This window comes from Dermochelys coriacea, chromosome 2 (assembly GCF_009764565.3).
Source record: "Dermochelys coriacea isolate rDerCor1 chromosome 2, rDerCor1.pri.v4, whole genome shotgun sequence".
NCBI classification, from domain to species: Eukaryota; Metazoa; Chordata; order Testudines; family Dermochelyidae; genus Dermochelys; species Dermochelys coriacea.
In genome coordinates, this window is record NC_050069.1 from 34,821,332 (window position 1) to 34,836,828 (window position 15,497).

A 15,497-nucleotide genomic window follows, 5' to 3' on the forward strand; every position below is an offset into this window, starting at 1 on the left:
GAGGCCCTCAGATACTACAGTAGTGGGAGCCATATACGCAAGATATTAGTATGGAAATGATATTCAAAAGTATACTTAATGATCTCCGTGGTTTTAGCGCTGCTCCCTACTAGAAGTAGTATGCAGTATTGTTGTAGCCATGTTAGTCCCAGGATATTAGAGAGACAAGGTGACTTGAAAGAAGAGCTCTGTCTCTCTCACCAACATAAATTGGTTCAATAAAAGGTACTACCTCGCCCACCTTGTCTCTCTACTAGAAGTAGTAGAGTTTATTAAGCAACGGAACCCAGAACATAATTTCAGGAAATTTTACAGAGCAATATACCAGGTTTGAGACACAACTGGGTAGGAAAAGCCACTGCAGTTGGGAGTTTTAAAGCAGATGATACATCCTTGTATGTTTCTCAGATGACTGATTTTTTAGAAAAGGAGAGAAACCCTACAGTTAAAGAAGCATATATTTACAATAATAGTGATCTTTGATGCGACCGGATTTCTTTGCATCATGCAAAGCCAATTATCTATCCAAGCCAGTACAGGCTTGGATAACATAGGACCCCAGTATCATATCTGCTGGCACCGCCTTGTGAATTGACAGATGCAGGGAGGGTTTTTCCAAGTTGATGCTAATTACTAGAAGATAGGGCAAAAGGGTCCAAAAGTTGTATGCTATGATTTTTTACATGTCTGAATTTGAGATTTGACCCAGAAGGACTAATTATTGTTATGAGTGGTTGCTGTTTTTAGAATCAAATACACTGACTATTCATATGTGAACAATATACCATCTCATTCTGTGAGTTTTACAGAATATAAACTTTAAGTCTTTCCCTGTTGTAAACAATCTGCAGCAGGAAGAAATGATAGGGCCCAAGTGTCCCCAAAAAGATGTAAAATAGCAGTAGCAAAATATATTATTGATACCACTTTGGATGGGGTTATGAAGGTAAAAGAGTATTCCTCAGGCGTCAGAGGCCTGCAGTTGGCTGACTAATTAGCCCCACCCACTGCACTTGGGAAAAAGACTTAACTTAGCTGGCTCATCCTCATAAAAGGTGGAGAAGGATATGGGAGAGGTGGCAGCAATACCAGCCAGAGGCTGGAGCAACTGCCTGAGGAGCAACTCCAATAGACAGACAGAAGGAAGACTGAGGAAAATCCTATTAGCACAAAGGGCTCTGAGGTAAGAGCCAGGAACTTTGGTTGATAAACTCGTGGGGTGAGGGCTAGATTTGGGGGAAAGGAACATAACCTGTACAGGCTTTGTGGGGAAAAGGCTGTGAAGCTCGGATCCTGATTTCATTAAGAAGGCTTGAAATAAAACCCACAGCAATTAACTGGTCCAGAGACTACCCTACCTGGATTCTGTGACAGGGCCCCAGGCAGGATTTCCCCAGGGAGGGAGTTAGCTCCTCAGGCATCTGCCTGGGTCCAGCTGGAAGAGAGTGCTATAGAGTAGGCCCAATCCTTCACACAGATATAGAAAAGGAAGCAATCAGAAATCTAAGCACATTTCATTCTGTGAAATATGAACATGCATGTGTTACTGGGGTAGTAGCAGGTCATCATGGTCCCATCTGTGATGCAGAACCCCAAATCCTGTATGTGTTGAATACACAGACTGCAGAGCCCTATAATTCAATGGGTGCACATGGAGTGGGGTGGCGTGGTAACTTATGATAGCGTGCAGTAACACACACACACACACACACACACACACACACACACACACACACCCACCCCCCATAAGCTTGATGCAACAGAACATGTGAACAGAAAAATTTCACCAAGGAGACCACAGCATGACTAAAACATTGAACTCTTAAGTAAATCAAAATACACGTGTTGCAGATGCACAAATGGGAGCCCTTTAATGGAAGACACATTATGTGAACTATATTCATTCACTAAATCAAGTGATAAGTACTGTTGGAGATACCATGTGCAATGCATAAAATGTTACTGCAAACAAAAATCCTCAAGCCACACAAGTTTCAAACTCAATTATGGCATACAACTCCCCCCCCCCACCCGCCCCACACACACTTTCTCAGTTATAGCAATACAGAACTGTGTGGCACAAAGATACAGTTATTTCTAGAATACATCCACTTGATTAAGTATTCTACAAAATAGCGTGTTACGCTTTCCTATTTTGTTTCACCGTACGTGTCAGAGTAGCTGAATGTATACAGTCACAAGGTAATATCTTTATGCAGTACTAGAAGGGTTTTATTAATTGTACAAGGACAATCGATTGATACTTTAGGTTTACAAGTTGCATCTGATAATCTTTCCCAGCTATTTCAGTGATATAATTAGGAAGCAATTATAATTTTTATGACATTGTATCTATATTAAAAGGTAAAAGAAAATCTGTTCTATTTGTTGTATTTTTAAAAATTCAACATATGAAAGATTAAATTTATATCGCAACTTCAATAAAATAAAGATTCAACAGCAAAACAGCGTAAGAAGTTTTGTTTTCTGTGTAAACCAGACTAATAAAGTTAGCTTGGAACTAATCTCAAGAACCCACTCCCCCAACCCCGCCCCCTGCAATATTTTTTTTTGAAGGTAAGGTTATCCATATTAGTAGATAAGAAAAAAAAAGTGACAAAGTTAACTCCTGTGTAAAGCCATAATTTTCTTTACTAGACCTCTTTATATCCCATTCTTTACACATTTTTATAGAGGAAAATATTTTTATTTCATCACAAAGCCTCAAAACTGTTCAGGAGCTACTTGACTGATTTTCCAACATGTTAATTGAAAATTCATATGCAGTAATTATATAACCTAAAACACAACACAAGACAGATTCTTCTCACTTCAGTTTCCCCTAGTAACCAGAAACATGAAAAACTGACTGCAGCACAGTTTGAGGGTCATTTCAAGAACATAACAGTCAGAGAAAGGCTCCATTTTCAGATACTGCTGGGAAAATACACTTTCAGATACTGCTGAGTACAGCTCTGTGAGGTATATGATCAATGGAAATTAGTAGGAGAATGCTGGATAGGTACCAGCAAGACAGACCTAACCCTATTTTTATTTTATTGCTCCTGAATTCAGTGGATTGTTAATGATGCTGAAAGCTTAAAATCACTTATGACTTTTAATAGTTAGTTAATTTATGGTATTTATGGTAAATTATTGAATAATTAGCCTTCAAGAGATAATTGTACTGATTGACATTTATTCAACTATTAATTTAACTTGCATAGAAAATTAAAGTTTCACTTTTGCAGTATGCTTCATATCCCTCCTAGAAAGCCTTAGGACTACTAGCTACTTAATTCCTAATAAGGTAATCAACTATCGGAAGTAAAGTACGGACTGATGCCAACAAAGAGCATCATCAAAGCTTTTTTGTTTACATTACATATCAAAAACTTCAAGACTCTGTACATTACTATGCAAAAAGCAATATTTAAACAGCCAAGCAGCAACTTACTGTATATTCAATAGTCCCTTTAGGCTTCTGAAAAGACATTCGTCGCCCATCTTTCTTGTCTGGGTTCTTCTTCTGGCCAGTATCTGAAAAAAATTGAGGCAAGGAGCGTGTTAAATTCATTTTCCTTGCTCACAGTACTGTCACAGGCTGCTGATTACAGCCCCGTGGGCAGACATCTAATTCAGCTGGCTCCTTGCAACTCTCGACTCTCTAACAGACAGACAGCTGCTGGAACAGGGACTTCACTCCCCCATTATGCTTTAAGGATCTGACCAATATAAACCACTGAGACAACTGGGACTCAGTTAGCAGATACTTGTATAGTTATCATCCAGAATGCTATTAATGCAGGAAAGGCTAAAATGATTGATCTCCTTCATCAGACAAGGATATATCAATAGCACAAGCAATGCTGCTAAAGATAACCTTTACTTGATTCTCTGTTGCACAGGATCGGTCATTACTGTCTCTCCAAACACTGTTTACACTCAGCTTCTGGAGACTAGATGCAATTAAAAATTACAGCTTTTAAAGGTGAACAAAATGTATTTTAAGGAATACACAGTGTTTGAGATAAATACTTGTATATAAACCAAGTTGTACATATAAACAAAACTCTCAAAGTTAGTTTTCTCCATATATGTTAGTCAGAAAGGGACAAGATATAAAGCACATCTTCCCTATGCATATAAATTTCACCTTACTGTCAAGATGCACTTAAAGCATTGCTCTTTTTTGGCTTATGAAACACTGATTTTTTTTGATGACCATCACCCTGTAATGTCTGCAGCTTTACTGGGATCCAATACAAGAAATGGAATTTCCTGCAGCTACACTAGAACTTTGCTAATGTATACTTAAAAAAAAAAAGTGGTTTTATTCAGCTTGGTAATTCACCAATATAAAATATATTTTGTTATTTGACGATTATAATTTAATTTTACACTAGTACTTTCCTGAATACAAGTAGGAATACTGTGGTATAGTTTGTAAAAGTATCTGAGAATCTTCCTATCGTGAGACTTGATTCTAGCACTCTGCTGTAAACCTTTGCTGTGAAGGGAGAAATTTTTCTTGAGAGAGAATCAGATTTGTAAAAAGTTAGCTAGGTTCTACTGCAGCATGCTACTGATTGTGTTGATAGATTATATTCTCGTTACATATTTCAATCAAGTCATCAGCACAGAACACAATTCTCAGCCACAACTACGTGAGAAGTTTGAAAAGGGATACTGTTAGAATGTTTTTTTAAAGTGTACCAAAATTTTTTACTGCACATTTAAGTGATTTCCACTATCCTTCCCCCCCCCCCCGACAGCAATTTAGAAGCTTAGATAAAATCTCTAGTTTCTTTTCCAATTTTGCAGTCACTGACTGTCCCCCCCCCATGTCTCCACTGAACAGAGATGAAATCAAAATGCTTACACAAAAGACAACTTTGATGGCATTAAAAGCCTTTTAATGCTATCAACAAAAATACCCCCCCACACACACACACTTCCCCCCAGTAATGTTACTAAGTTTTACTTACTGGCAAAAAGGACTTTGAAAGGGAAGAAAGTAATTTTATGAAAGTATTCATTTACATCAAGAAACAACAGTATTTTAAGAGACTGTCTTGTTCATCACCATGAAAGACTCTGCTTTACAGTTTTCAAATTCAGAGGTATCTTTTTGTGTGATTGTAAGTGCATATGGCAATCTTAAGAGCCTATTTTTCCATCAAACGTTCTGAGATGTTGGATTGCATCTCTAACATTCCACTTACACATATGAAGAGACACTCCCAGCAGAATCCAAACTGGAAGAGCCACAGGGAACTTATCACATATGGGTAGAACAGAACACCATAGTACAGTCATCATGCAGATATGAGAAGAGATCTTTACTTTATTGTCCTTAGGAGTAGAAACAGGAACAAAATGACAGATGGATAAATACACTGTACCACGAAAACCACAAAATGAACCTGACACAATTTTATGTTACTCTGTCTTTTTGTTGACTGAAGGAATTTGGGGGGTAGGAGGAAAGGAAGACAAACATGGCTTTCAGCCACCTTTGTACTTCTTATATACCCATTGGGGAGTTGCGAGAGCTCTTAGCATTAGTATGGTATAGTCCCAGGTGGCCTTAGCAGAGGCCAAGACTATATCAGGGTTCAAAAAAGTTCATGGAGGCTAGGTCCATCAATAGCTATTAGCCAGGATGGGCAGGGATGGTGTACATAGCTTCTCTTTGCCAGAGGCTGGGAATGGGTGACAGGACGGAACACTTTATTATTACCTGTTCTGTTCATTCCCTCTGAAGCACCTGGCATTGGCCACTGCCAGTAGACAGGATAATGGGCTAGATGGACCTTCGGTCTGACCCAGTATGGCCATTCTTATGTTCTTAACCATAAAATAAGTTTAATAAACTACAAGAGATAGATTTTAAATGACTACAAGTGATGAGGCATGAAAGTCAGAATTGATTACAAGAAAATAAACACAATTAAATACCTAACTTCACAAGCTAAGTGAATTCAAAGCAAAAGTCTGTCTCATCTCATGCTTTAATATAGCCTTAGTAACTGAACTCTTTTCAGACAGAATCCCTCTCCCAATTCAAGGCTGTTTCTTTGTTCTTCAGGTCTTGTGAATGCAGTGGGTAGAGAGAAAGGGAGGAACAACCTGGGGAGTCTGTCTTCCATCCTTACACTTCTTCTATTCTTTGAGAATCATCCCCAGCTTGGGTTCAGGAGAGAAGTCTGTGTGGATGGGCACCCCCCGCTGTTTGTCAAGATGTAAATTTTTACTCACATCCTTTTCTCTGCTAAAGGACGGCCACTTAACCAGGTGATAGTCCATTTGATTTCATTGACATCTAGCTTAGGGTATCAGTTTGTCTTTTGTCTCTGAGGAACTGGTTTCTGGCTGCTTTTCTAATCTTGAAACAGGTCTCAAACTCATAAAATAGAATTTCTAACTTTACATACAGTGTTGCCACACATTTTACTAGGACAATACTGATCCGCAAATTATGAGTTTTCAAAGGATTCCTCACAAGGCATACTTTGTACAAAGTTTATCATAGTATTGTAAAAGGGGTGAACACAGGGGTACAGAGGGTCACAGCCATGTTGAAAAAGTCATTCACATGAGCATACTAAAGATAAGTTGTTATGGGGCCAGAGGCAAAGTATTGTCATGGTTCAAAAGTGGCCAAGAGAAAGAAAACAGAATAGGAGTAAGTGGTCAACTTTTATCACGGTGGAAGGTTAACATGAGGTCTCTCAGGGTTCTATACTAGGCCCTATGGTATTTAATAATGATCTGGAAATGGAGGCAAGATACCAAAATGTGAAGATGAGTTATTTAGGTTAACTAAGACCTGAAATGACTGTGGAACTTCAGCAGACCTATATTAGTTAATTGAATGAGCAACACGATGGCAGCAACATGATGGCATGATGAAATTCCATGTTAAGAATCTCTCCTCTGTTTTTTCCCACCAAATGCATCCGATGAAGTGAGCTGTAGCTCACGAAAGCTTATGCTCTAATAAATTTGTTAGTCTCTAAGGTGCCACAAGTACTCCTTTTCTTTTTGCAAATACAGACTAACATGGCTGCTACTCTGAAACATGTTAAGAAAGGCAGTGTAATAAACATTGCACGAGTACTTCAGATCTTCATTCCAGTTTTTAAGGTCATAAATCAACTAGCAATTCAGAAAAGGGGCCCGGGCATCACTGCAGACAGCTCAGTTAAGACCTGTGTTCCCTCTAAGCTGCGTGGTCGGGCAGCCGCCCAGGAGAAATTCAAGTGCCTCGCACTTGATTAGCAGAGCCACAAACATCCAGCAGAGTGTGTTCAGGTGCCCTCCTCCCTGCTGCTTTGCAGACATGTTGCTCCTGCAGCTGCTTCCAGGACTCTCCTGCTAGCTGTACAGAGCAGGCGGGGGGTGGGGAGGCGGGTGATGATATCAGGGTATACCCCTTCCCTCACCCCTGTACCACATCTCCACAGAACAGGAGAGAGGGGACAGCCTGGCTCAGAACTCGGAGTAGGAGAGAGCTGATGTGGTCTGAATTCTGAACCAGCCTTTGGGCAGCGAGTAAGTGCTTTTCTTAAAGAGACAGCGCACGATCTTTAAGACTTCTCCAGCAGCCAGCTCTCAATCTGTCTCTCTCACACATCAGCCCCACTATCAGAGGCTCGGTCACTGCACATCTACCAATGTGATATATGCCATCATGTGCCAGCAATGCCCCTCTTCCATGTACATTGGCCAAACTGGACAGTCTCTACGTAAACGAATGAATGGACACAAATCAGATGTCAAGAATGATAACATTCAAAAACCAGTCTGAGAACACTTCAGTCCCTCTGGTCACTTGATTACAGACCTAAAAGTGGCAATATTACAACAACAAAAATTGAAAAAAAATACTTCAATGAAAGACTGCTGAATTGGAATTAATTTGCAAACTGGACACCATTAAATTAGGCTTGAATAAAGACTGGGAGTGGATGTGTCATTACACAAAATAAAACTATTTCCCCATGTTTATTTCCCCCCCCCCCACTGTTCCTCAGACGTTCTTGTCAACTGCTGGAAACGGCCCACCTTGATCATCACTAGAAAAGGCTTTCCCCCCTCCCCTCCTGTTGGGGAATAGCTCACCTTACCTGATCACTCTCGTTACAGTGTGTTTGGTAACACCCATTGTTTCGTGTATATAAAATCTCCCTACTGTATTTTCCACTGCATGCATCCAATGAAGAGGGCTGTAGCTCACGAAAGCTTATGCTCAAATAAATTTGTGTTAGTCTCTAAGGTGCCACAAGTACTACTTTTCTTTTTGGGGATACAGACTAACACGGCTGCTATTTTGAAACCTGTGTGTAATACCGTTTCCCTCACCTCAAGAAAATGATTGCAGAATTCGAAGTGGTTGAGAGAAGGCTTTTGAAAATGATCACTGGCACAGAAAAACTCATATGAAATTGGAAAGATTGGGATTATTAACCCTAGAAAGAAGGTGAATAAAACAGTAGTTAAATTTTCCAGAAATTGCACCAACCACAATATTGCAGTTTTATTGTAGTACTTCCTTGCTTTAATCAAAAGCAAACAAAGCTTAACGTTGTGGGGTTTTAAATAAATCATTAATAAATCTCAAAATGGTAGCATGACTTTTTGAAGACAGTTACAAGTTTTACTATGCAGAGATGAAATTAAACAAGGGCCTGCAAACATTCCATCATCACTTCCTGGTCCATGGTATCACAGGAAAGTGATATAACACACACCTGAATTGGATACCTGACTTTTCATCCAACAGAATATCAACCACACAAGCGTATCCTTTAGGATACACCCAGTTTGTAATCCCTAGCTGACAAAAGGTCAACATGGACAACGGGCAAATGTGCTGTTGGGGAAGGCAAGCCCCGGCCCCTACCCTTCTATCCAAGGCCCCCTCCCCTTCTGCTCTCCCACAGGTCCCCAGCCCCAGATTGCCGGGCAGGCGGCACGGCTGGAATGCTCCCGGCCCCAGCGCCATGCAGGAAGTGTGGCTAGAGCACCCGCAACCCCGGAGTGCCCCCAGCCCCAGAGCACTGGGTAGGGGCCACGGTCCCAGTGCTGGTCGGATGGACGGGTGGCATGGCATGGGCTCAGCCCCAGTGCCATCAACCCCAGGCCTTGTGCACACCCTTCCCAGCCTGCGTGCCCCAACCTCTTGGCCAAAGAACAGCGGGAAGAGATCTGGAAGCAAGCAAGAGGTGGCTTCGGAGTGCAGCGTGGGTGGGGACACAGGCTGATTGGGGAGGTACAGCCTTCCAGTCTATGCTACCCACCACCCATGAAGGTCAAGGAAACTGGAGGCATTCAGATATTATGAAAGTTGCCTTACTACAAACTCTTTGATAATCCTAGCCAAATAGAAGATTAGAAACTGGTTGATATTTGGACACATTATCCAGTGACAACTTTCTGATGAACTCATGCTTCCTTTGAAGCAGCGTTGCTCTACCTTTTTCATGCTGGCAACCCCCATTGGACTTTATTTAAAAGTAAAAAAAAAAAAAAAATAGAAGTGACTCTCCCCTCTACGAAAACTTAAAAAAAAAAAAAGGGGGGACCTTAAATATTCATTAAATAAATTATGAATAATACTCAGGGCCAGCTTTAGGGGGTGACCAGCAGGGCAACTGCTTGGGCCCCACACCAAGGGTATCCTGCAAAGCTAAGTTATATGCTTCAGCCACACTGTGGCTAAAATTGTACGTGAACACTCCTCTTCTGGCCTTCAAATAACCCCACAACCTCATCATCAGAAGCAAGCTTCTCACAAACCAGGAAACACCACCTCAAAGCAGCAGCAGACCCTGCCAGAACAACAGATGCAAAACCTGCAGACATATCTCCACTATTACAATGATCAACACACCGTTCAAGCTCCATGGATCCTACGCATGCCTATCACATGTGGTATACCTCATCCAGTGCACTAAATGCCCCAGCAACTTTGTGGGTGAAACCAGACAATCACTATGTTCTCGAATGAACTCATACAGTAAAACGATAAAAGCCACCACCACCAATTCACCAAAAAACAAGCACTCCATATCTGACCTTTCAGTCCTCAGCCCCAAAATAAACCTGCACAACACTTTCAAAAGATGAACTTGGAAGCTTAAATTCATAACTCTGCTAGAAACTAAAAATTATGGCTGGAACTGAGACACTGATTTATAGCTTATTACAACAATCTGTAACCCACTAACCCCCTCTTTTTGTCCTATGGCTGTAGAAATGTTAAATGGGCCACTCTACTTTGAATGGTCTCTTACCATATGTTCTAACTAAACAATCTATTTCACCTTGCATTTTGCGGTGATGCTGAAACTACCTTTCCCAGACCAGAAGAAGAGCTCTCTATGTCTTGAAAGCTTGTCTCTCTCGCTAACAGATGTTGGTTCAATAAAAGATATTACCTCACCCACCTTGTCTCTCTAATATCCTGGGACCAACATACCTACAACTACACTGTCATCACAAGATGTCAGTTTTGAGACTAGATTTTTATTATAAAGAGCTGTTTCAGATATAAAAATATAAGTGTTAAAAGTGAGGAAGGTTGCCATTGTAGAGGAGATGGAAAAGCAGAAACTAGGGATACAAGATCGACTGACTGTATAGTACAATGGTAAGTACAGTAATTCTAGGACACTATACCTACACTACTCACAATAACATACAAGTTTAGCAATGAATAAAATGCCATGGATAAGCATGGAAGTTTTCCCCCACACAATACTTTATTAAGCTAAGGTACTAGTTCTCAACTTCCCTTAAATTGGCCACTCCCACAAAGCGTTAACTTCCTCTCTGAACTTAATTTTGGGGGAAAAAATGGTAGTAGGGAAGATTAATATATTCTATTTTTTTCACTTCAAGACATTTGTTATTTTCTCCCTCCTTTACCAATTTGTCTAGTTTTCATATTTTGAACCTCTGTTAGTGTGACTATAACAAATATAGTTTGTCACTTGGATGCAGATGGAGGAATGTAAAGTTTTATACTTTGTTTACTTAAAGCAAAAAAATGAGCTTCCTACCTCTTTCCTAGAATGAATTCAAGAGTAGCTCTGTTTTTACCATCCCTCAATTTCCTCCGCACCAAACAGTCAGAAAACTAAACCTCTCTTGGACACCTTTCCTTTTTTTCTTTTTAAATATAAATACTGTCATCATATAGCATTGGTTGGGTCTTCCACCTCTGGGAACATATATATTGGTCTAATTCCACTGGAATCAAAGATTTCTTCACTCACATTAATGCATTTATTCTTCACCGTTCTAAGTGCTGAACAATTTCTCTAGTTCAACCCTAAACACAATATTGGGCCTTACTTTCTCACCATTCATGTATTAATATGGTTTTTAGTTTATTGTGAAGTTCTACAAATGGACTGGAAAAGTTAATTTTAAATAATTTTTCCTGGGTAAAACACAAGTATCAATTAAAGACTAAAAAGGATGAGACTAAAAGAAGGAGAGAGAATATGAAGCTCCCCTTGGTAAAAATAAGTTAGTTTAACAGGGATTGGCTACCTTTGGCATGCGGCCGGTCAGGGAAATCCCCTGGCGGGCCAGGACAGTTTGTTTACCTGCAGCATCTGGACAAACCGTATACCAAAGGTTGCCTGTCCCTGGTTTGACATATCTGAATGGTCACAAAAACAGCAATGAGGAGTCTCCCTTGTTTACCCAGAAGTCACCTACTACAGGACAGGCCCAACAAAGAAAACAACAGAACGCCACTAGCCATCACCTTCAGCCCCCAACTAAAACCCCTCCAACGCATCATCAAGGATCTACAACCTATCCTGAAGGACGAGCCATCGCTCTCTCAGATCTTGGGAGACAGACCAGTCCTTGCTTACAGACAGCCCCCCAATCTGAAGCAAATACTCACCAGCAACCACACACCACACAACAGAACCACTAACCCAGGAACCTATCCTTGCAACAAAGCCCGTTGCCAACTCTGTCCACATATCTATTCAGGGGATACCATCATAGGGCCTAATCACATCAGCCACACTATCAGAGGCTCCTTCACCTGCGCATCTACCAATGTGATATATGCCATCATGTGCCAGCAATGCCCCTCTGCCATGTACATTGGCCAAACTGGACAGTCTCTACGTAAAAGAATGAATGGACACAAATCAGACGTCAAGAATTATAACATTCAAAAACCAGTTGGAGAACACTTCAATCTCTCTGGTCACTCGATCACAGACCTAAGAGTGGCTATACTTCAACAAAAAAGCTTCAAAAACAGACTCCAACGAGAGACTGCTGAATTGGAATTAATTTGCAAACTGGATACAATTAACTTAGGCTTGAATAGAGACTGGGAATGGATGAGTCATTACACAAAGTAAAACTATTTCCCCATGGTATTTCTCCCTCCCACCCCACCCCCCACTGTTCCTCTGATATTCTTGTTAACTGCTGGAATTAGCCTACCTGCTTGTCACCATGAAAGGTTTTCCTCCTTCCCCCCCCTGCTGTTGGTGATGGCTTATCTTAAGTGATCACTCTCCTTACAGTGTGTATGATAAACCCATTGTTTCATGTTCTCTGTGTGTGTGTATATAAATCTCTACTCTGTTTTTTCCACCAAATGCATCCGATGAAGTGAGCTGTAGCTCACGAAAGCTTATGCTCTAATAAATTTGTTAGTCTCTAAGGTGCCACAAGTACTCCTTTTCTTTTTGAGAATACAGACTAACACGGCTGCTACTCTGATCCCTTGTTTAATGTTTGTCTAAGCCAGTAGCTCTCAACCTTTCCAGACTACTGTACCCCTTTCAGGAGTCTGATTTGTCTTGTGTACTCCAAGTTTCACTTCTCTTAATAACTACATACTTAAGAAGTCAGACATAAAAATACAAAAGCATCACACCACACTATTACTGAAAAATTGCTCTCATTTTTATCATATAATTATAAAATAAATAAATTAGAATATAAAAATTATAATTACATGACAGTGTCTAGCATACAGTGCAGTATAAACAATTCATTGGCTCTATGAATTTTTACTTTGTACTGACATCACTAGGGCTTTTTATGTAGCCTGTTTTAGAACTAGGCAAATATCTAGATGAGTTGATATACCCCTGGAAGACCTATGTATACCCCCAGGGATACGCATACCCCTAGCTGAGAACCACTGGTCTAGGCCATAATTAATTTTTATTACCTTTAAAGTTAATCTAAAGAAAAAAACACGCCGAAGTCTTTTCAAAAAATATTCTAGTAAGCCACTACTTCACATGAAGCAACTTGCTGTCATTTGCCTATTGATAAAACAGAGGAAGCAAAGAGAGTTACATCTTTACTAGATTAGTTCCACTCAGCAGCAATTAGATGTGTGTAATCTATTACAAAAAAACAAATATTAAATTTAGAATCATTTTAACCAGCATTATGAACTCTAGAACAATATTTTTTCTGACAGCATGGACCTCTACTCAATGGAGGGATTGTCTCAGATTATCTCCCCTCTATTTGCAATCATGTACATTGCTGTAGTTAGTACAAATATGTTACATTTTCAGTTGTTTTTTCATGGTCTGACATCTGGGAGCAATGAGACAGTACCACCAGACCAGCCAAATTCTCTGGAAACCAGCTGTGGTCCAGACCACTGTTTGACAGCCACTTCTCTGGACAGTTAGCCTTTCAAAAAGAAGTGTAAGGTTAGGCTTTTAGTCATATATGAGCACCTAATTAAATAGTCTGATTTTCAAAAGGGCTATCATGGTTTTGTGACTGTTTTAGAATTAAAGGTCATTTTTATACCTTTAGACCAGTGGTCTCCAATTTTTTTTTTTTTTTTTTTTTTTTTTACACTCACAAGATCACTTTTTGAATTTAAGTGCAACCCAAGATGTACCTCACCCCTTGCTCCCCCGCACCCTCACTCACTTTCACTGGGCTGGGGCAGGTGGCTGGGGATCAGGAGGGGGTGTGGGCGAGGGCTCTAGGCTGAGTCTGGGGCAAGGGGTTGGAGTGCAGGAGGAGTGCAAGCTTTGGGAGGGAGCTCGGGGGCAGGAGGGAGCTCCAGGCTGGGGTACAGTGTTGGGGTGTAGGAGGGAGCTTGGGGTGCTGGCTATGGAAGGCAGGCTCAATACTGGGAGTCAGGGCACGGGCTCCTGCCTGGCAGCATTTACGTTGGGCAGCTCCTGCGCGCCGCAGTGGGCCTAGGGCAGGCTCCCTGCCTGCCCCAGCCCCATGCTGCTCCCAGAAGGGGCCAATGCACCCCTGCAGCCCCGGGGGGGGAAGGGAGTGGACACATGGTTCCGCATGCTGCCCCTCTCTGCAGGCTCCACCACTGCAGCTCCCATTGGCTGCAGTTCCCCATTCCCAGTCAATGGGAGCTCGGGGCGGTGCTTGCAGGCAGGAGCAGCATGTGGAGAGACACACATGCTAGAGTCATGGGGGCATGCTGGAAGGGGTGTGGGTCCAGGACAGGCAGGGAGTCTGCCTTAGCGGCAGCCCTACTGCACCACCAGACATTTTAGCAGCTGGAGATCATGATCTACTTGCAGAGTCTCCAGGATTGACCAGTCGATCGTGATCTACGGGTTGGTGACCACTGCTTTAGACACTTCAGAGTCTAACAACTTTAATTCCCATCTTTGACAGAGTTCAAGAAAGACTACATACAAAAACTGGCAGAGTATATTTAGGTTTTAATCGTCTGAATATGAGCTTTACAAAATTTAGATCAATATCTAGCTGGTATTTCTAAACTAGAGCACATACATTGAGTTGTTTAGTGATCAAGTCTTACAAAATATATAGGAAAAAAGCTAAAGAGTATGCACATAAAACTTGATTATGCTTCAGACAGGGTTGTAAGTTACTGTCCATAACTTTGGAAAAACCCTTTGCAAAAAAGCAGAAAGTGAGGTAATCTTAAAGTTAAGTGTACACTAAATTATTGTAAAGACAGTATCAAAACACATAGTTAACAAGCTTAACTCCCCATGGTTATTGCCTCTCATGGTTATTGCCCAAGTCAGTGACAATCTTATAAATCGATCATCAATTATCTTCAGGACTGACAGGGAGCCCCATAGCCTCTCATACCCTACTGGCCTACTGCAACATTCTAATGTATACACAACTGTGTCTGGTGAACATGCCAACCACACATCCAGACACCAAGGCTATGTCTGAGTAGCACTTTTGTCAGTAAAACTTTTGTCAATCAGGTGTGTAAAAAAACCTACACCCTGACTGACATAACAAAAACGCCAGTATGGACAGTGCTATGTTGGCAGGAGACGTTCTCCTGTCAACCTGGCTACCTCCACTCATTGGGGGTGGTTTAATTATGCCAGTGGGAGAGCTCTCTGCCACCAGCATAGAGGCTATACGGGAGACCGTACAGTGGTACAGTTGCCACATTACAGCTCTGCCAGCGTAAAGTTTGTAGTGTAGACATAGCCCAAGTTTCACTG

The 15,497-nt window shown here is 41.1% G+C and overlaps 1 protein-coding gene across 11 annotated transcripts in view; it reads right to left on the reverse strand.

Annotated features, from left to right (window-relative positions):
* OXR1 (oxidation resistance 1) overlaps nt 1-15,497 on the reverse strand; it is a 454,063-nt gene that overhangs the window by 118,188 nt on the left and 320,378 nt on the right. For all 11 annotated transcript variants that reach the window (XM_038388483.2, XM_038388479.2, XM_038388481.2 and 8 more), the window contains one exon: nt 3,458-3,540. In XM_038388483.2, the coding sequence (XP_038244411.1) occupies nt 3,458-3,540 (83 nt within the window). The remainder of the gene's footprint in view (nt 1-3,457; nt 3,541-15,497) is intronic.